General features: G+C 36.4%; 1 protein-coding gene across 4 annotated transcripts in view; it reads left to right on the top strand.

The window, feature by feature from the left end:
* Window positions 1-261: 261 nt before the first annotated feature.
* The window catches only part of ORC5 (origin recognition complex subunit 5), a 96,157-nt gene continuing 73,258 nt past the window's right edge, over window positions 262-23,160 (top strand). For 3 of the 4 annotated variants that reach the window (XR_008427091.1, XM_045193798.2, XM_024558812.3), the window contains exons 1-4: window positions 262-446; window positions 4,272-4,364; window positions 7,309-7,509; window positions 20,320-20,394. Coding sequence is in view for 3 of the 4 variants with exons in the window: in XM_045193798.2 (XP_045049733.2) it covers window positions 375-446; window positions 4,272-4,364; window positions 7,309-7,509; window positions 20,320-20,394 (441 nt within the window). In the remaining variant the exon portion in view is untranslated. Of the gene's footprint in view, window positions 447-2,718; window positions 2,800-4,271; window positions 4,365-7,308; window positions 7,510-20,319; window positions 20,395-23,160 lie in introns of all 4 variants that reach the window. The other variant, XM_045193795.2, reaches the window with a different exon arrangement.

Genomic DNA, 23,160 nt, shown 5'->3' with positions numbered 1-23,160 from the left:
TTCGCGGACCATTGGGAGCCTACACAGCCTCCTTAGCGCTTTCCAGCCCCAACTCTGTACCCGTATCCCTGCGTCCTCCCCGCCTTTGAGTGGCAGAGGCCGCGCAGGCAGATGTCCACCCCACGGCAGCACCCTCAGCGAGAGTATTCCTCAGGGAAGAACACACAGATCCCTCTGTCCCTTGGAGACTAAGGCGGGGCAAAGGTATTCGTGCGCGTTGACGTCACGCAGACGCACGGCCACGCCGGTCCCACCCACAACCCGGCCGGGTTGGTTTCCGGCGAGAGCTGGTACCACTAAGTGGAGGTAAAGGTACGGCTAATTTGGTGAGACTAGCTGGCCGCGGGCTGCCCAGTGCCCTGGGAGCCGCCAGAATGCCGCACCTGGAAAACATGGTGCTTTGTCGCGAGTCGCAAGTGTCCACGTTGCAGTCCCTATTTGGAGAGGTATTATGGTCAAACTATTTTTTCTTTTCCAAATCCCGGGGGCAGACGTTTCTGTGGTCTTGCGATGTGTTTACTTATTTATTTATTTACTTCCATTGTGTGGATTGAGGGGCGGTAAATCATCTTTTGCGTTGAGATAGGGAGTGTTGTACGTCTACCCCACTCTTCCACCCAAAGTAACTTGTGTTAGTCTCTTTAAAAGAAAGCCACCGGAAGGACCGGCCTGCTCTACAGTATGTTGGCTCGGGGCATGTTCTTTTACACACGCCGCACTTTGTTAGCTCACAGTAGCCGATAGTAGTTGTTTCTTATCTTTCCCCAACGGAATACTATTTTATACAACAGGAGTGTTTGAAGAATGTTACTTATTCAAATGTTAGTTCGCACATTTCAATGAGTTAGTTGGCGTAAGTCAACTATGGATAGAAAGGTGATGGTTTTCACACGTGAGGCTAAAGCAGTGCTTTATGTTTAAAACTTCATCGGCGTTTCCAGAATTGTAAGAGCTCTGAAGAGATCTAGTCCACACTTCTAGACTAGTACCTCGGATGCTGTCCGAGAGAAGAGGTTAAGTATCTTCTCTGGATGGACACAGACACAGCTAGGGGAGTCTTATTCATAGGCAGGAGGTAGCATTCACGAATTCAAAACTTAATCTATTTTTTATTATATTCTCACCTGGGGGGGGCTTTTGATTTATGTGCATTATTTATTTATTTAAAAAATATTTTCAGTTGTTATATTATAGCTGTCCCAATTTTTCCGACTTTGCCCTCCTCTCTCCCCAGCAACCCCCTCCCCCAACCCCCACAACTGTCCATGATCGTGGGTCATTCCTACCTGTTCTTTGAATAGTCCCTTCCCCTTCTTTCACAATTATCCCCCTCCCCGCTCCTCTCTGGCCACTATCAGTCTGTTCCATGTTTCCATGCCTCTGGTTCTATTTTGCTCGTTAGTTTATTTTGTTCATTAGATTCCTTTTATAAGTGAGATCATATGGTATTTGTCACTGACTGGCTTATTCCACTTAGCATAATAGTCTCCAGTTCCATCCATGCTGTTGCAAAAGGTAGGAGTTCGTTCTTTTTCCTGTGTAGTATTCCACTGTGTAAATGTACCATAGTGTTTTTAATCCATTTATCTACTGATGGGAACTTAGGCTGTTTGCATCATTTGGCTATTGTAAATAGTGCTGCTGTGAACATTGGGGTGCTTAAGTTCTTTTGACTTGGTGATTCAAGAGTCTTAGGGTATAATCCCAGCAGTGGAATTGCTGGGTCAAAATGCAGTTCCATTTTTAATTTTTTGAGGAAATTCCATACTGTTTTCCACAATGGCTGCACCAGCCTGCATTCCCACTAGCAGTGCACTAGGGTTCCCTTTTCTCCACATCCTTGCCAGTACTTGTTGTTTGTTGATTTATTAATGATAGCCATTATGACAGGTGTGAGGTGATATCTCATTGTGGTTTTAATTTGCATCTCTCTGATGGCTAGTCATGCTGAGCATCTTTTCATATGTCTATGGGCCCTCTGTATGTCCTTTTTGGAGAAGTGTCTATATCACGTCCTTTGCCCATTTTCGAATTGGATTGTTCGTCTTCCTGGTGTTGAGTCGTATGAGTTCTTTATATATTTTGGAGATCAGGCCCTTGTCTGAGGTATCATTGGCAAATATGTTCTCCCATATGATTGGTTCCCTTTTCATTTTGAAGATGGTTTCTTTTGTTGTGTTTTTTAATTTGATATAGATCCATTTGTTTATTTTTCCCTTTATTTCCCTTGCCCTAGCCTTGTCAATAAATGGTGTGGGGAGAACTGGACTGGTACATGCAAAAAAATGAAACTAGACCACCAACTTATACCATATATATATTTTTTTGCTTTGTATTTCTTTTTTTAAAATTCATACCATCTTTATATATGCATTATTTAGACATGGAATTACTCAGACTTGGTTCTTATCTATAAGGAGAGAAAATGACAGTTTAGAGTTACTCTTACTATCTGTATCCCCCTCCCATCCCCCATTTTCAGTTTTGCCTTCTTAAATCCTTTAAGTATTTTCATCCCACTGGTAATGTTGGATGGCAGTCTGAGGTGGCCTATGAAGTATTAGGGGAAAAATACCACCCTTCTTAAGGGTCACATTAGGGAAGTAGGGGACAATGACTGCATCCTCAGTATTTTAGTCATAATGCTTTCAATTACAGTTAGCTATATTATCACTGAAATGTTTTCTTGGTTATTCTCTATGCATTCCTTCCCTGGAGTTGTTAAACCTAGATCACTCCAACCAGAAATGCTCCTCCTGAAGAGAATATTGGCAAATAGAGATGAACTGTATCAGCATGGTATGGACCACAGAAAGTGTTTTAAACTCTACTCTTACTGCAAATCATGTTTAACAGTGTTAATACCATTGTTCTGCAAGGTGCTGTGCATGTTGGACATACAAAAAAATAGTTCATACTTTTAAGCAAATTTATTTGTTCAACAACTAATACTCACTGAGTACCTTCTCTGTGTCAGGCACTGGGTCAGATCCTGGCTTATTGCAGTTTATGTTAGGGAGGTCTATAAGGTAAAAAGTTAAATAACAATGCTAGAGTTCAGTTTAATTCAAGGGAACAATAGGAAATGTGTTATGAGGTGAGATATTATTAAGCACCAAATAATGGATGCAGACAAGTGTGGCAGAATTCCAGAAAAGGAGAGTTTTAGTGTAGTTTGAAAAAATTGGCTAAAGGATATCTTGAGCTTTTCTTTAAAGGTGAAATATAGTATTTGTATAGCAGAGATGCTCAGAAAGCATGTGGTTAACACTTGGGGCAGAATTTTCGAGCCCCAAGAGTTAAAGGAAATATATAAAGGAAATATATATAGGTTATATAAAGGAAATATATAACATAGTGGCTAGAATGTAATAAATGTTTATAATTATTGTAGTGGTAGATGATGGTCATAGATACTCTACTTTCTCATGAAAATTGCATCCTCCAATTTTCTTGTAATTATTTTTAAAATGTGTGTCTTCTCACTAGACTATGAATTTCTCCAAAGTAGTTTTGGCTTTAATTGATATTTATATTGTTCAGTGCATCATTGTTTTCAGCATTTAATAGGTGTCTAATAAATGTTTGTTGTATGACTAAAACATTTATAATAATTGCTTTTTGCTAGTCAGCCAACTCTTAATGTTCTGCAGGAAAATCTTGGAAATCGGTCTTTTGAAATATATGCTTTGTAGATTTTACCATATTTTATTTGGTGAAATGACATGTAGGCTGAAGTAAATTTAATGTGCATACCTCAAAAGTATCCTGTAAGTTTTCCTAAGAACAAAGGACTTTTGAAATCCTTCTAGCCCTTTGATTACATGTATTTAGTTTCAGAGCTTTAAAATGTATAATGAAGTTGCAGTTTATGTGGGATTATATTCTTTACAAAAGAGTTAAGATAAAAGTGGAGTATGGTCAAAATTATTCCGGAAAAATTTCTTAAATCTCCTTTGAAAATATGAGTTTGTTTATATAAATTTGTACAATAATATAAAAAGTATGAAAATACAGTATATAATAAATAAACCAAATAAAATTTTTCAGAAATTTTAATTGCTTAACAGAAGAAGTGCTTAGACTTGAGTCAAGTAAATTTAAGATGCGGTGATGACTCCATTGTATGCTCACTGTTGAAATAATTTGGATTGAATATTTTACTTTACCACATAAAACTTTCTTGCAAGCCAATAAATGTTAATTTTCTGTTTTGTTCAATTTTCAGTTAGTTCAACTTTCCAGACTGATAACCTTCTCTCCTCCCCTAGAGACATCATTTCAGTTTTCCCTCAATTTTTATTTATGGACATACTGCCAGTGGAAAGACCTATGTCACACAAACCTTGTTGAAAACTTTAGAGGTAAGAGTAACCCCATACTCAGTGTTAATTGATTTGTACTCAGAGTCCTAGAAATGGAAGGGATCTGGGAGATTATTTAGTTCAGTTTACCTTTCTGTGAAGCAATATTGTATACATAAAACATTTCTGACCAACTTTTGTTTGAATATCTTCAAAGACTGTAAGCTTCAGAAAGGATTGTTAGATAACTTTAGCCTTGATATTAGAAAGTTATTTTTTATTTCTAATTTTAATTGGCTGATACTATTTGGGAAAAAATACACGATGATAAATTCTTCAAAAATATTAAAATCTGTTTTTTTTTCATTGTTGTATTTAGAACATTGATACTGATGATTCTGAATCTCCACATACGCAAAACTGAATATATCACCTTTACTCTGCCTTTCTTTTCATATTGTGTATCACAGTGTATGGTCTCAATATTCACATAGTTGTCAAAACTTACTATTTACTCCTTCCTCATCCTCTCTCTTTAAGTAAATCGACCCAGTAAATATGTTCTACTCATTCCACATTGTTAATGTGTTAACTTCATGTACCTTCAATCACAGCTATAACTAACTCAGTTTCAGTTACCATTGTTTCTTCCATGTATTTCTGTAACAGTCTCTGCAGTGCAGTCCATGCTTTGTGTGATATGTAAGACCCTTCATAAGCTGGATTCAGTTTATCTTTCATAATCACTAAGAATTTGGGCTATTTTATAGACTCATTCTGGCAAACTCATGTTCTTCTGGATTTACCACTTAGTGCTTTCCCCGCCTGAAAACTAGCGCTAATACTGACAACATTTGGAATTGTTGTAAGAATTAAATGAGTTAATACATGCAAAGTGCTTAGTACAGTACTTAGTATATAGTAAGCACTCAGTAAAGGTTAATTGCTACTATTAATGATTATTGCCACACCCTCTATCACGTTGTAAGCCAGGATAAGCAAACTTTTTCTTAAGGGCCAGATGATAAGTATTTTAGGCTTCTGGGCCATATAGTTTCTATCGCAGCTACTCAGCTCTGCCTTAGCACGAAAGCAGCTGTGTACATTATCTATCTGAATAGATGTGGCTATGTTGTAACACAATTTTATCAAAACATGATTGCCCCACAGACTGTAGTTTACTAGCCCCAGTCCTAAGCTCTAGCTCAGAAGGTGCGAGTTTATATGGCATACTGCACGACTGATAGTTCCTGATCTCTCTTACTTTCAGACCTTAGCACCTAGTGCTCCTTTTGCTTGGAGTAGCTTCCCTGTATTCACTCACTTGACCTCTACTACCCTGTTGCTTAGCAAATGCATATGTACTTCGCTAGGTGTTCTTCTGCTTATGCTTTGGGAAGCTGTTCTTGACTCCCTAAAGTGTGTTCGATTCTCCTCTGTTGTTCAACCTAAGTATTCGGTGCTTAATTCTGTCATAATATATAGTGCTTTTAGCTATTGTATTTGTGTTTTGCTGGCTCAAGACTGTGAATTTTTTGAGGTTATTCTCAACACCAAGTACAGTGCTTGGCATGTACCAACTTCTGAATTTTAGCCTTTGATACCTAAGAACACCTGTGCATTTTAACAATGTGGATACCTGGCATTCATACGAGACTCAGAATCTGAGTGTACAAGATCCTGGATCAGGCATTTGCATTTGAGAACCCCTTGTATGAAGTGTCCAAGTACAGATATTAAATAAAAGTATGAAAACTGAATAAGGAATTACATATTTAAGACATTTCACTTTTTATCACATAATTTTTGCTGCTACTTAATCATTTAATTAAATGATTATTGCTGTTTCTGGTACAGGTACACAAAGAGACACTTAGAATATGCTGCCATAAAAGGTCATGTGCAAGGACATAGTTGTAAGCAAGACACATTCATAATGGAGAGCTTGCAACTTCTAGTTCATAAAGGAATGAGGATAAAGGAGGTCAAACTCCTTGAGTAAATGTTGGTAAAACTGTGCCTAAGTAAATGTAATGTAACCTTAGTTATATCATTACTCAAAGAAAGAAAAGCCCCTTTATTGGGTGAGATTTATAGAATATTACTAAAAATAGTTTTAGGTTCCATTATTTGTGCCATATGTTGTAAGTTATCTTCCTCTGAATTGTCGGTACTGCTTTTGTGACTTCATCCTGATTACAGACTATTTGTGAGCAAAGCTTTTATTTCCTTGTTACTTCAGAAATTACCTCCATTTTGATAGTTCTCTAAATGAAGAGCTGGTTCTCAATCCTCATAGAGTTTTTAACTCTTAAGTTTTTTTTTGATCTAGGTTCATTCATCATTAAGGTTATTATCTTAAAATTATAAATATGAAATTTCTACTAAGGATTTTAACCTTCAGGTATACATGGGTTTCCTTATATAATTCTTTGAAGGAAGTACAGATTTGCTTTGAATCCCTGTAGGAAACAAATGGCAAACTCACATAATTGAAGTGAATTTAATGAAGGTACTATTTTACAAAGGTTGAATTAATGTTAAGGGAACCAATAAGGAGTAGTAAAGCAGTGATAGCCTTTATCTCTCCCAGACCTGAGTGAGCCACAGGAAGGAGTTGTTACTGGCCCCCAGTAAGACCTGTAGCCTTCCACTAAGGGCTCCCCGGCTGGACCTGTGTGGCCTTTAGTAGAAGGTCAAAGCCACTGTCAAACTGTGGGCCTCTGAGGGATGGGGCTGGGAATCAAAAGAATAAATACTCAGCTTTTTTCTCTTACTACCGTCCTTCAGTCCTCTGCTGGTTCTTTCCATTGGCTGAATCCAATCAGTGCAGGAAAGTAAGAGAGTCTGGGCAATTTAATGTGTAATGTTCAGACTCCTGGGACACAGCAGGTTGGAAGAGTGTGGGGTAAAGGCTAGAAGGGCCAGTGGGAAATATCCAGCAGAGTCATATTTGTGTGTGTGTATTTTCTGTTTACATTATTTTTTTGTATTTTGTTTTCAGCTCCCACATGTCTTTGTGAATTGTGTTGAATGCTTTACCTTGAGGCTGCTTTTGGAACAAATTTTAAACAGGCTGAATCATCTTAGTTCTTCAGAGGATGTATGTTCTACTCAAATAACCTGTGATACATTTAATGACTTTGTTCGCTTATTTAAACAAGTAACCAAAGCTGAAAATCTCAAGGACCAGACTGTATATATTGTAAGTATTTAATTTCATTATATCATCTCTTATTTGAAAATTGGTTTGTTTACTAGTTCAATTTCCATATATTTGCTTTGAGTCTCACTATGTGCAGTGCACCATGCAAGGTGCTTTTGGGATACAGAAATGTTTTAGTTGTATTTCTAACCTAAAGTGAGCTTCAGTTTAATAGAAGAGTTATGACACATTAACTGGCGTATGACTGTAGGCAGAATGTGATAAGTGATAACCACGAGATGCAAAATACTGACTTAGGCACATCTGGTACAGTTTCAAGAGGTAATATTTGAGAGAGACCTAAAAGAATGATTAGGGTGTTAATAGGACAAAACTGAAGAAGAGGAATTTCAGATGGAGGAATTATATAAGCAAATGCATACAGATGGGAGTGGAGGCCAGGGAATATCAAATAGGCTAGTTTCATTGGGTTATAAGTATGAAGGGATAAAAAGAAGACTAGAAAAGTAGGTGGTGGCAGATCTTGGAGTGTCTTGAGACTGTACTAAAGCACTTTATTTTGTTTTCTAGATGGTGAGAGGAGGTAGTGACGATTTTAGAGCAACAAATATGCTTTAGAAAGAGTACTCTGAAAGCCTGTTGAATAAGTGGATTGGAGGGGATGAAAGACTGCAGGCTAGAAAAGTTATTTTTGAGGCTTTTGTAGCTGTTTACATTAGAGAAAATTTGGGCCTGGACTAGAGTTGGGATAGGAGATACAGAAAGGAATAAATGGAAGAGATAGCAAAGGTCAAACTTATTAGTTCTCAAATGGGGTAGGTTTGTGGGGAAAGATGAATCAACTAATTTTAGGTTGGTTACATTTGAATTGTAGTTGTTATATCAGTGTGAAAATGACCAGCAGATAACTAAAAATGTAAAATGTATTTTACATCAGTGAATTTTTTTATAACACTCTAACGTTTAAAAAAAGATGATTCTCTCTTAATTATAATTGAATTGTATTATGGAGCTTGTCAAAACACTAAGTTTTTAACTAACTGAAGGGACCAAATCTTATTCATTCTTGTATAAAACAGTTTCTTCCAGATTTTAATTTCACTTATTTATTCAACAAATATTTATTGAGCACTTCCTGTGTGTTAGGCAGTGTTCTAGATACCAGAGACAGAACAGGGAACAAAATTTCTGCCCTCTTATAGCTTATAGTCTGGTTGAAGAAAATAGACAATAAGCAAGTTAACAATTAATATGTCTGATGATATATTAGTAGAGGAAGGGCAAATTCAGTGGATGGGGGAGAGTAGTTATTTTTTTCTAAATAGGGAAGACAGAGAAGATCTGAAAAAAGAATATTCCAAGCAGAGATTTAAATGAGAGTACAAAGATTGGAGCATGCCTTTTATATTCAAAGAATATTAGGGATTGAAATAGTTTAAATAAGGTGGAGGTTGAGAATCAACAGAAAGTTGCAAGGATATAAGCTTGTAGAGTAATGTTATGGATTGACTTGTTTCCTCCAGAAATTCATTCCTTGAAGTTCTAACCTCTGATACCTCAGACTATGTACCCTTTTTGGAAATAGGATTATTGCAGTTGTAAATAATTAAGATGATGTCATAATAGAATAGATTGGGCCCCTAGTTCACTATGACTGGTGTCTTTATAAAGAGGAAACATGGAGAAAGACATGCCCATAAGAGAGTGCCATGTAAAGATTGGATGTATGCTGCTACAGGCTGAGGGACTAGCAAAAACTAGGAGATGGGCCTGGAACAAACTTTTCTCTAGCACATCAGAGGAAGCATGGCCATGTCAACACCTAGATCTTGGGCTTCTAGCTTCCAGAATTGTGAGATAATATAATTTCTATTGTTTGAGCCATACTGTTTGTGGTGCTTTGTTATGGCAGCTTTAGGAAACTAATACAATTAGTTATGAGGTATTTTAATCCAGGCAAAAATCATGCTGGCTTAGAACAGGGTAGTAGCAACGGAGGTTGTAGAAGTGGTCTGGATGGATATATTTGAAGGTAAGGCTCACAGAATTTTATGGTAGGTCGAGTGTGGAGGAAGAGAGAATGAGAAAAGTTTGTACTGAAAGGATGGAGTTGTCAGTATTTGGTGAAAACTATAGCAGGTAGGGTCTTTCTGTGGGGAAAGGAGTGATAAGAAGTTTTGAGCATGTTAATTCTAAGCAGAGATGTTGAATTGGCACTTGGACACTTGAGTTTGAAGTCATGAGAGAGGTCCATTGTGGAGGTGCTATTTTGGAGTTGTGAGCCTATAGGGAGTAGTACTTTAAGCTATGAAACTGGGTTAAGTCACTTAGAGAGTGAATGAATTAGAAAAGAGGCATGTGCAGTGACTGAGCACTGTAGCACTCCAGTGCTAAGGGATGGGCAAATGATAACAAACAAGGAGACAGAAGAAATCAGTGATGTACAAAGAAAACTTGGAGAATGCAGTGTCCCAGAAGTCTTGCTGAGCGGCCCTTTCTTTGTCCTCTGGCTAGAGAGCAGACTTTTGTTGGGACTTTTTGGCTATGTTTGTTGGCCTTTCTGTGCTGCTGGCTTTTCAGCTCCACATCTTGGATACGTGAGACAGAAGAACACTCAGGCAGTTTACTCTTTGACATGAGTTGCCATTCCTCTGGTCTGAAGTTCCTAGCTGGTCTGTCTTCTTCTCTTCACCTTTCAGAACCCTGTTTGATTTATATATAATATTCAAGATTCTTAATTTCACTTAGGAGGAAGAATAGGAAAAAGTACATTTGCTCTATCTTTCCAGAAGCATAAGTCAGTTTTATGCAAGTGCATAGTGAAGAATACGGCAACTACTAGTAAAGTCTGGCATCATTACCACCTTGATTTATGCTAAAAAGACTCTCGTTTAACTTACTCTTGCTTTTTCACCACCAGTGCAAATGTCAACATAATGAAAAAGGAAAGTCATATTTTAATATTATTATGAAAATAGTTTTGACCTTGCCAACCTCTTGTAAAGGTTTCAAGGACATGCCTCTCCCCTTCCCCCTCCACTGCCAGGGGCCAAGATCACATTTCAAAAACAGATGGTCTTTCACTGAAGTAAGGTAGGGGACAATATCACTGGAGTTGTATTAGAGAAGTGATAGTCAGAAACCCCAGAATATATGATGGCTTCAACAAGTAGTTCAAAGCTGTGTGTCTTCAGGGAGGAGGGAAAATAAATCAATTTCTAGAAATAGCCGAGGAGTAATTCGGACCCTATTCATTTTTCAAACCAAGTGGATCAAAGTAGGTGTTCAGTATGTGTTAGTTGACTAAATGTTACGGATGGAAAAGTTTGTATATATTTAGTGTAGAACATCTGTTATAGTAAATATATAGACTGTTTAGCTATCTAATATATGAATTGGTAAACTTCAGTACTTAGGAAATAACACAGAAAGGTGGCTGAAAATGTATTCTAGTCAGTAAACCACTTTACAAATCAAGAGTTGATTAGAATGCCTTCATGTAAATTATTAAATAATTTGGATCTGAATTAAAATTTTTATTTCTCTATTATCTAGTAATTGCCTTATTTTTAAAAAACTTTATTTTTCCATTTCTAGGCAGAGAAGGAAGGGAGAAAGAGGCAGAGGAACATCATTATGTAGTTGCCTCTTGAGTGCCCCCCACTGGGGACCTGGCCTATAACCCAGGCACATGCCCTGACTGGGAATCGAACCAGTGACCCTTCAGTTTGCAGTATGGCACTCAGTCTGCTGAGCCACACCAGCCAGGGCTAATAATAATTGCTTTTGAAGAAGGATCATTTATTAGAATATTATAAAATTATTAATTATAGTGGGTTAATTATATCAAATCAGAATGAACTATAAATTTATGGTTCCAGCTTTGTGTTTTGTATTAAAATAGGGATAAAAATCGACCAATTTATTTGAATTAAACTGTGTCTTGCATTAGAGAGCTATTTAAATGGAGACTGATGGGAAAATTGAATAATGTGACGGTGCAGTGGGGAAACTTAATTTATATTTTTTAGCAATAAATAATTTTAGCTTTATTTCATCTAAATTAATTAAGGATGAAATATCTTAAGTTGATTACTCATATACTGTTTCAAACTTGTCTATTAATAAAACAAATATAAAACAGTGTGGACCATTTTGGGAAACAATATTATATTCCTTACATTTCAATTTATTTCTAATTTCAATAACTATAATTTGCAGTAAAATTTATTAATAAAGTATAAATGATTAAACAGCTTTCTTTAGAAAAAGAGTGATTTCAGTTCTGGGAAGAAAATGTACAAGAGAAACCTAGAACATGCTGCCATGGTAGAAAACTGGAAAACTATTAACTACTTCTAGGGTTACTTTAAAAAGACAAAGAATCTTGCCCTGGCTGGTGCAGTTCAGTGGACTGAGTGCAGACCTGTGAACCAGAGGGTTGCTGGTTCAATTCCCAGTAAGGGCATGTGCCTGGGTTGTGGGCCAGGTCCCCAGTGGGGGGCATGTGAGAGGCAACCACACATTGATGTTTCTTTCCCTCTCTTTCACCCTCCCTTCCCCTCTCTATAAAAATAAATAAATAAATATAAAAAAAAGACAAAGAATCTCATGGATCAAAAGAATTGATATTGTTAAAATGTCCTTACTACCCAAAGTGATCTGTAGATTCAGTGCCATCCCTATGAAAATTCCAGTGGAATTTTTCACAGAAATAGAAAAAAACTTAAAATTTGCATAGAATCACAAAAGACCCTGAATAGCCTAAGCAGTCCTAAGAAAGAAGAACAAATCCTGAGAAAGATGGAAGCATCATACTTTGTGGTTTTAAACTGTAGTATAAAGCTAAAACGGTATGGCACTGGCATAAAAGTTGGCACACAGGCCATTGAAACAGAGTAGAGAGCCCAGAAATAAACTCACATATATATACAGAGTCAATGAATTTGCAACAGAAGAACCAAGAATATACAGTGGGGAAAGGAGAGTCTTCAATAGTTGGTGCTGGCAAAACTGGCTAGCTACATGCAAAAGGATGAAACTAGATCAGTATCTTATACCATGCACAAAATCAACTTCAAATTGATTCATACTTGAACATAAGACCTGTAAAACTCCTTGGAGAGAGCATAGTAAAAAATGTCTTGTATATCACTCTTGGCATTGATCTTTTGGGTTTGACACCAAAAGGAAAGGCAGCAAAGCAAAAATAATCAAGTGAGACTGCATCCAATTAAAAAGCTTCTGCACAGCCCTAACCAGTGTGGCTTACTTGGTTGGGCATCGTCTAGCAAAGCAAAAGGTCACCTCTTAGATTCCTCATCAGGGCACATGCCTGGGTTGTAGGTTTGGTCCCCAGTTAGGGCATGTAATTATGAGAGACAACCGATCGATGTTTCTCATATTGATGTTTCTCTCCTTCTCGTTCTCCCTCCCCTTCCCTCTCTCTAAAAATAAATAAAAATCTTTTTTTTAAAAACTTTAAAAAGAAAAGCTTCTGTCCAGCAAAGGAAACCATGAACAAAATGAAAAAACAACCTGTAAATGGGAGAAAATAATTTGCAAATTATATATCTGATAAGGGGTTAATATCCAAAATATATAAGGAGCTAATACAAGTCAGTAGCAAAATAACCAGTTTGATTTAAGAAATGTCAGAGGAACTTAAGATATTTTTTCCAAATACAGTATATCCTGTGGCCATTAGGTCCATGAAAAGGCCTTTGACATCACTCATCATCAGGGAAAGGCAAATCAAAACCACAGTGAGATAGCACCTCATTCCTATTAGAATGGCAAGCATCAAAAGGATAAGATCTGAGTGTTGGCAAGGATGTGATAAAAGGGAACACTTGCACTATTGGTGGGAATGTAAATTGGTGCAGCTACTATGGAAAACAATATGGAAGTATCTCAGAAGTTAAAAATAGAATTACTGTATGATCCAGCAGTCTCATTTTTGAGTATACGAGGTCTGTGTGGAAAAAGTTTAGCCACTGTTAATATAACAAGAATGGTTTGTGGTACATCAATGTAACTTGGCAGGCAAGGAGAGTGGACTGGAGTGCACGTGCATGAACAATGACGACTTCACTGTACTAGTCAGTGGGGGTGGTAGACACTGTGAGTGAGCAATGTGTACTGTGTGGCCGTCACATTCAAAATGACTGAGCGAGTAGAGCAGTGAATCTGCATCAAATTTTGCATTAAGCTTGGATGTTCCTCTGTGGAAACTCTTCAGATGATTCAGAAGGCTATAGCTATGGGCAGCTGGTGATTGGCAGCTTAATCATGACAACATGCCTGCTCCTGTATCACATCTCTTGCAGAGTATTTTGGGGAAACTCAAATCACCAGGTGACTCAGCCCCACTACAACCCAGATTTGGCACCCTGTGACTTCTGGCTTTTCCCAAAACTAAAATCTCCTTTGAAAGGGAAGAGATTTTAGACTGTGGGTGGAGATTAAAGAAAATACGAGGCAGCTGATGGCAATTGGGAGAACTGTGTGAGTTCCCAAGATGCCTAATTTGAAGGGGACTGAGGCATCATTTTCTTATGTACAATGTTTCTTGTATCTTGTATCCTCTTCAAAAAATGTCTCTTTTTCCTATTACATGGCTGTATACCTTCTGGACAGGCCTTGTATATTCAAAGGAAATGAACTCAGAATCTTGAAGAGATATACACTTCCATGTTCATTACAGCATTATTCACAATAGCCAAGATATGGAAAAAACCTAAATGTTTGTCAGTGGATGAAGATGTGGTATATGGTGTTAACATAAAATTAAAAAGCTGAAATGAGAGGGAAGAAGCGTTTATTTGGGATCAAAGAATTACAGTTTGGGTAGTACAGATTTAGTCCCAGTTACAGGGTAAAAACAAGAGTTTTTTATAAGAAAAGGAAAAAAAATAATGACTTGAAAAGAAGAAGGAATTCCTATTGATGTTAACACGCTGAGCTACTCTTGGCTATATATGATTGGTTACTGATTCTGTTTTCAGATAGAGAATGCACAATCATCAGTCTTTGTGGTCAGGATGTCTGCTTTCCTGCTGGCTTTACAAACAATTGTTCGTAAAAGAATGTTGTTTTAACCCAGTGCAAAGGTCTGGCCCATCACAAAGATTCAAGGAACGAGAAATGCTAGATAGTTCCTCTGGAATTGCAACTCTGGCTCCATTTTGAAAAGGCTCAGTTTTTATTATTTTTTACAATGAAGTTCTATTCATCCATGAGAAAGAAGGAAATTCCGCCACTTGCAACAATATGGATGCATCTTGAGGGCATTATGCTAAGTGAAACAAGTCAGAGAAAGACAAATGCTATAGATCTCACTCATATGTGGAATTATAAAAAAGCTAAATTCATAGGAACAAAGTAGAATGGTGGTTAGCAGGAGTTAGGTGGTAAAAGGAAATGGGGAGATGTTGGTCAAAGGGTACAGACTTTAAGTTCTGAGGATTCTAATGTAGAAGATAGTGATTATAGTTAATAAAATTGTATTATATATACTTGAAAGTTACTAAGTAAGTAGAGTGCAGTTTACACATTCTGGCCACAAAAAAGAAATGGTAGGTAGGTGATAGAGGTGTTAGCTCATGTCATGGTGGTAATCATTCTGCAATACATAAGTGTATTAAATCAACACATACATTTTAAACTTACACAGTGCCATGTGTCAATTATATTTCAGTAAAGCTTGGGGTAAAAACAGTCAATTTGAAGGGGCTTCAGCTGGCTAAAGATAGGGCAATTTGACTATCAAAAAGAATAATGAATTCAGTAGATGCTAGCACATTAGTTATGTTAAAATTCATGAATTCATGATAATAACTATATAAAAAACACAAAACCCCAGCTCCTTGGTTACCCTGGGAGTTTACTAGGGCACTGCAGTAGGCTGAATAAGTGGCCCCTGAAGACATCAGATCCTAATCCCTGGAACTTGTAAATGTCACCTCATCTGGCAAATGAGTTTTTGCAGACTTGATTAAGTTAAAAATCTTGAGATAGGGAGATTTACCTGTATTTTTTGGGTAGGCCCAAAGTATAATCACAAGTGTCCAGAGAGGAGAGAGGTGAGGGCAATTTGATTATACCACATACACAGAGCAGTGGCCAGATAACAGAAACAGAGGCAAGCAAGGGTGAGAAACTTGAAGATGCTGGCCCTGAAGATTTGAACTATGCAGTCACCAAAGAGTGTTGGCAGTCACCAGAAGTTGGGAGAGGCAAGAAGTGGATTATATTCTAGAGTTGCTGGAGGGAGTATGGCCCTTCCAACACCTTGATTTTGGCCCAGTGAAACTGATTTCAGACTTTAGACTTTCAGAACTGTAAAAGAATAGATTTTTTGTCTGTTTTAAGTCACCAAATTTGTAGTAATGTGTTATAGGAACCACAGAGAGCTAACACAAGTACACATTCACTATTCTAAAAATTGGTACATAAAGGGAAAGATTCAAGCATTAATCCCTTTTGTCCTGTTTAAACTTTATTTCTGGATAGGCAAATAGGGAATGGGGGAAAATTCCTTCTAGAAGAATGTCCTTTAATATATGCAGAAAGAACCATAAAGATTAGAGTTTTGCATCCCTAATTAAATAATTTACATAGGCAATGATTATCAATTGATGCTGAAATCATTAGGTGAAACACTGCTGCGGGAACTTAATGGATGGATCAGGCTGACACCACCTGAACCTGTCAGTCAGTCTAAATTGACAAAAAAGAGAGATAACAGGTATTGTATGCTTCTAGTAAGAAATAGACAGCATTAATTGTGAAGTATTCTTGCCCAAAACTCAAAGCTGTATCTGATCAAAAGTCTGGATCTACCTATTATTTTACAGTAAATATAGGGTACATAGGAATACATTAAATGACACTGTAGAAATGAAATCAGGCAATCCAGAATGTGGAAAATTCTGCATGACAGATGACCTGGTTTCTCTAACAAATAGCAAGGAAAAAAGAAGGGTCAGTGGAAGTGTTATTATTTAAAACAGACTTAGATGACAAATAAGCCAAGTGACAAACATAATAAATACAATGTTTGGACCTTCTTGGATCCTGAATCAAATAAGCTTACTCTAAGAAGACATTCATGGGCCCTGGCTGGTGTGGATCAGTTGGTTGGAGCATTGTTGCCCCATAACAGAACGGTTGAGGATTCCATTCCTGGTCAGGACACATACTTAGAGGTTGTGAGTTCCATTCCTGGTCCGGGCATGAATGGGAGGCAGCCAATCGATATTTCTCTCTCACACTGATGTTTTTCTTTTTCTCTCCCTTCCTCTTTCTCTTTAAAAAAAAACAAGACAAAACAAAACAACAAAAAAAAATGTCCTGAGGTGTGGATAGAAAAAAAAAAAAAAGACATTCATGGATCAAGTGGGAAAATTTGAATACTGGTTATTAGATGATATTAAGGAATATTGTTCAAGTTTTTAGGCATAATGATACTGTAGTTATATTTTTTAAAAACTGACCAATTGTAGCTCTATACTGGCATATTTAGGGAAAATGGTGTGTCTGGGATTTGCTTTAAATTGTCAGCAGGATGGTAGAGGGAAAAGTGGGAAGTGAATAGAAGAAGCAAGATTGGTTATTGGTTGTTTGTTGGATGAAATATATGGGAATTCCTGGTGCTAATCTCCCTAACTTTGTGTATATTTTTTAGTTCCCATAACGAAGTAAAAAATGTTGGAGTGAAATTTTTTTTATTCTCACTCAAGGATATTTGTATTTTTTATTTCAGAGAGAGAGAGAGGGAGGGAGGAGGGATAGGGAGGGAGAAACATCATGTGAGAGAAACATCGATCACTTGCTTCTCATCCACGTCCAGTTGCCTCTTGCACGCACCCTGACTGGGGATAGAACCTGCAACCTGGGTATGTGCCTCAACTAGGGATTGAACCCACAACCTTGTGGTGTATGGGACAACACTTCAACCAGGGCTAGAATAAATTTTTTAATAGTGTTTTTAGGACTTTGATTTTTTTTATGGACTGATGGACTATAACATCTTCAACAGATTTTTTTTTTAATTTGAAGAACTTTTAAGGAAAATTTCAAAAATATAAAAAGAATAGTATAGTATACCAAAATGAACCCATTATCCAGCTTCAGTAATTACTAACATGTGGCCAGACTTTTGTGTCACCTGTACCTCATTCATTGTTTTCTGAATTACATCAGTCCATAAAAATATATGTATATATTGTATCTACGCTATATATCTACTATATATGTATATTGTATATATTCGATTCATAAATCTGTATACATGTACTCTACTCTATGTCTCTAATAGATAAGTACCTTTTTTTGAAAAGACAGTGCCAATAGCATTGTGCTAACACTGAAAATTTTATTTTTTTTTTTAGCATGATTCATTATCTAGTTAAACAGGGTTTAGCATGATGCTAAAATTCAGTCAAGAAAAATTTTACGTGATGAAATTCAGAATTTTCTGTGTGTCTCAGGTCAGAAGGAACTGTAGTTTTTAAATATATATATATTTTACTGAATATGCTATTATAGTTGTCCCAGTTTTTCTCCCCTTTATTCCCCTCTGCCTGTACCACCCCCTCCCAACCAGCATTCCCTCCCCTTAGTTCATGTCCTTGGGTCATACATATAAGTTCTTTGGCTTTGCCATTTCCCATACTGTTCTTAAACTCCCCCTGTCTATTTTGTACCTACCATTTATGCTTTGTATTCCCTGTACTTTTTCCCCCATTCTCTCCTCCCCCCCTCCCTGCTGATAACTGCTATGTGATCTCTATTTCTGAATCTATTCCTGTTCTAGTTGTTTGCATACTTCATTTTTGTTTTTGTTTTTGTTTTTTTAGGTTTGGTTGTTGATGGTTGTGAGTTTGTTGTCATTTTATTTTCGTATTTTTGGTCTTCTTTTTCTTAGCTAAGTCCCTTTAACATTTCATATAAGGGCTTGGTGGTGATGAACTCCTTTAACTTGACCTTATCTGGAAAGCACTGTATCTGCCTTTCCATTCTAAACGAGAGCTTTGCTGGATAGAGTAATCTTGGATGTAGGTCCTTGCCTTTCTGTGACTTAGAATACTTCTTTACAGACCCTTCTTACCTGTAAGGTCTCTTTTGAGAAATCAGCTGAGAGTCTTAGGGGAACTCCTTTGTAGGTAACTGTCTCCTTTCTTCTTGCAGCTTTTAAGATTTTCTCCTTATTTTTAATCTTGGGTAATGTAATTATGATGTGTCTTGGTGTGTGCTTCCTTGTGTCCAACTTTCTTGGGAGACTCTGAGTTTCCTGGACTTCCTGGAAGTCTATTTCCTTTGCCAGATTGGGGAAGTTCTCCTTCATTATTTGTTCAAATAAGTTTTCAATTTCTTGGTCTTCCTCTTCTCCTTCTGGCACCCCTATGATTTGGATGTCGGAACATTTAAAATTGTCCAGAGGTTCCTAAGCCTCTCCTCATTTTTTTGGAATTCTTGTTTCTTCATTCTGTTCTGGTTGAATATTTATTTCTTCCTTCTCCTGTAAATTGTGTATTTGAGTCCTGGTTTCCTTCCCTTCACTGTTGGTTCCCTGTACATTTTCCTTTATTTCACATTTCATAGCCTTCACGTTTTCCTCTCTTTTGCAACCATACTCAACCATTTCTGTGAGCATTCTGATTATCAGTGTTTTGAACTGTGCACCTGATAGGTTATAGGTTGGCTATCTCTTCATCACTTAGTTGTGTTTTTTCTGGAGTTTTCATCTGTTCTTTCATTTGGGCCTTTTTTTTTGTCTCTGTGTGCCTGTTATGTAGTAAGGGGCGGAACCTTAGGTATTATTCACAGAGGTGGGGCAATACACGTTGCTGCATTTTGGTGCTGTATGTGATGGAGGGGTTGGAGAGAAAACAATACTGCTTGCTCAGCTCTTGGAGACTTTCAGTCACATCCTCTGCTACCCACAAGCAAATTGGGCCATTCTGGTACTGATTACCGGGTGGGTAGGTTTGTGTACATTCTAGGACCCTGTGGGTCTCTCCAGTGTACTCTCCTGTGATGCTGAGAGTTTTTCCTCTTGCCTCAGCTGGCACAGGTTTTTTCAGTCAGAGGTTTTGAGGCTTTATTTCCCTGTGCTGGAAACCTGGGTTGTGTGGTCTGTCTTGCTCCCCAGTTGTTCCTCCTGGTTTATCCACACGCAAACATGGGACTACCTGGTCCATCGGCTGCCGCCTCACCCTGCCTGCCAGCGCCGCCTTGCCAGTGTTCTGTCTTCCCTGACTGCTCGTCACCACCCCTCCTACCAGTCTGGATGAATGTTTCTTCTTTAACTTCTTGTTTGTCGGACTTACATACAGTTTGATTTTCTGGCAATTCTGGTTATTTTTTGTTTTTAAATTTGTTATTGTCCTTCTTTTGGTCATGCAAAGAGGCAAAGTGTATCTACCTACACCTCCATCTTGGCCAGAAGTCAAAACTGTAATTTTCGATTCACGGTGTACATTTATCTTTTATCAAGGGGAATAAAAAATGTACATGGTTGTATTTCTTGGAAACCTAAGAAAATGTCCTTAGAGCATCTTAATATCTTTTTAATAGTAAACCTGTAAAGTAAACATTAATGTAGCTCAGAATGACTCATTTTCTATTTAGAAATTTCAGTTAAAACATGTTATAGTCCATTTTTTTAACTTATTTAAAATATCTTCTACAAATGTAAATAGCAATTAAAAATTACAATTTTTTAATATGGAAACTTTAATTCTTGAATTGTACATTAATATTTATAATATTTGTAACATAATTGTAAATGTTTTGTAAAGAGCTTTGCAGATTGATTTTGGTGCTGCATTTTTTTCTTGTAAGGTTCTTGATAAAGCAGAGTATCTCAGAGATATGGAAGCGAATATTTTGCCTGGGTTTCTTAGGTTACAAGAATTGGTAAGTAATTTATGAGAGTCTCTTTTCCCTATGGCCTACTCAATAGATTGTGTTGTCAACATTTTTCCTTTTGCCAGTCTGATAAATGAGAAATGATATCATGATACATTATTTGCATTTATCTGTTATGAGTGATACTAGCGTTCTTTTCAAAGTCATAGCAATTTGTGACTTGATAACACTTATTCTTCAACTTTAGCTTTTATTTCTAATTGTAAGTGACTAACACTGCTTTCTAGTAAAAGATTTTAGGTGTTTGCTAAACTAAATGGCAGTGGCTAGACTAATTAAACTTGCAAGAATTTTAATATTTTCTTTTCATTTTAGTAATTTAAAATGAGAATGGTATGTCTGTTCTGGGTTATCTTGAGTTCTATATCACATTTACTCAGCAATAGAACCAGCTTTATATTTCAATTTTCAGTTGTGTTGGCACTGAATAATATTATACTACTCTAATTGTTGTGGCCTGGCAAAAGAGCAGGCATCTTTTTTCATGTGAGTATGTGTCAGTTGAAAGCCAAATATTATTAGGGCAAAAAATGGGGTTTTACAGTAGTTTAAATAAAGAAAATTGGTGAGAGAACTCATTGTTCACCAATACCAGTTGGTATAGGTATGCTAAATTCAAAAGAACTATGGCCGTTTTTGTGTTAGAACCATGTTCACAAAGCGAGCAAAAGTTTAGTTTGAGCCAACAGTATTGTTTGTCTTAGTTAATGCCAATTTAAATTTTAGTGATATTCTGGTTTTGCATTAACTTACAAATTTATAATTTTGTAAGTTGCTTTGAGCATAAATAGTTTATATCTACTTAGTTTTATGTCTATATTATTTAAGTATTAAGTAACATTATAATACAAATTAAGTACATACTTGGGGAGATAATGCTTAGAGCATTTCCACCTTTGAAAAGTTAAACACACTCAAATTTGAGAAACTGCCAGAAGTTCAGATAGGCTTTCCAAGTGCCACTGAAATTATTGTATGCCTAAGGCCAACTCCTAAAATTCACTTTTAGTAATAGTTTTCTGGGGCCAATATGGAGAGGACAGGAAGAGATTAAGTGTATTACCATAAGTGTTGCTCCTGGTGGCCTATCCTGGAAGTTTCCTCAGACAGTCTATAGCCTTTTTCAGTTTTATTAACTCTGAGCATTTTACTACTGAGATTAGGGACTCCTCTCTTTTATTATTTTGTTGTGTTTGCATCCACATCCAGTATTTCCCATTGCTTTGGTCTCGGACTCCCTATCCTGGTATCCTGAGTGCATTCCTGCTATCTTCTTGCCCTTCCAGTATAGCTTACCCCGTTTTTCCCCTCCTGTGCAGTAATGCAGTAATGGTGACTTTGCGTCCCTTCATGGTAGTTAGGCCTTTCGCTTAGTTATATTTTAGTTATGGAAACTGAAGAAAATGAAAAGATGAACAGTAATCTTCACTCTAGCAGAAAAGAGAATTGTTGTTTTGACATTTTTGAAAACATGCTTGATTTTTTTAAAAAATGTATTTCATTTAAGAGAAATATAGCAAAAGTACCTCTCATTTTTTATATTATTTATCTGAGTGAAATGAAATACTTTCAGATGAACAGATGAGAACATTACCAACTTAAAGTCCTTTCATACTGAAAAATACATTTTTAAAAATCTCTCAGTATTTTAACTGATTTTATAAAATGCTTTTTGATAATCATCTTAATTTATTCTCTTTATTATTATATTTTTTCTATTACCATTTATCACCTTTGGAAATTACTTTAAAGCCAAAACAACTTAATGCTTTGAATTGAGATTGTGTTTAGAGTATACTTTTTTATCCCTATACAAGTAAATTCAAGGATTCTTAAAAATTAATGTTGTAAGACAGAGCATTTGAAAGTAAAATCTTTTATTTTATGAGATGCTAGGTTTTTGTGGAATTACTAATTTATTGAACTCAACTTGCCTTTGTTAGCCAAAATAGTATTTTCTAAATAATGAAAATTGAAATGTAAGATTACCCATAAGTTAGGAGTCAATTCATAGTAAATCACCATCAAAGTATAGTATAAATTATTTATGAAATAGGGCCCTAAGAATAGTTACAGAACAAAACAGTTTTCATTTTTTAGTTTTAATTATGGAAACTAAGAAAAACTAAAAGATGCACAGTAATCTCTACTCTACCAGAAAAGAAAATTGTTGTTGAAGCTGCTTGTCAGCTTGGGTGATTTAAAAGAATGTGGGAAAAACTAAAATTTATGTTGAGAATGCAGAGGTGTCTCGTGATAGATTCTAACTAGCATTTATAGGGTATTCGTGGTCACTCTGAAGAAGGATAACATACATGGGGTCTCTTCTCTTAGTTGTCTTTTTTTATACTAATTATAATTTCTAAATATACTTCAAAAGATGTCTGGTTACTTAACGCTGGTGTTTTAGATCATACTTGCTATATTTTTAATGTATATGTAAAGCCAGTTTTACTTACTAATTTGTGTGAAAATAACCTTTAAAAACTTTAAATTTTTCTAATAATAATATGGGTATGTGGTTATATAATATGGCTTATCTGTTTTTCTTCAACTCATATTTCTTTTTTTTCTGGGTTGCTGTTAACCATTTTAATGATGAGAGATGTTAAGTTTTATCTTTGATAATTTCTTCGAAAATTACCATAAAAAGGTTTTGTCTTAATTATTTAAGCAAATGTGTTGCTTAATTTTTATGAAATAAGTCCTAACATTCATGGTAACTGAAATGTTGATTAACCTAAAAGTTTTATG

Source organism: Desmodus rotundus, chromosome 6, assembly GCF_022682495.2.
Source record: "Desmodus rotundus isolate HL8 chromosome 6, HLdesRot8A.1, whole genome shotgun sequence".
Lineage (NCBI taxonomy): Eukaryota > Metazoa > Chordata > Mammalia > Chiroptera > Phyllostomidae > Desmodus > Desmodus rotundus.
This window is presented reverse-complemented; position numbering and strand designations above follow the sequence as displayed.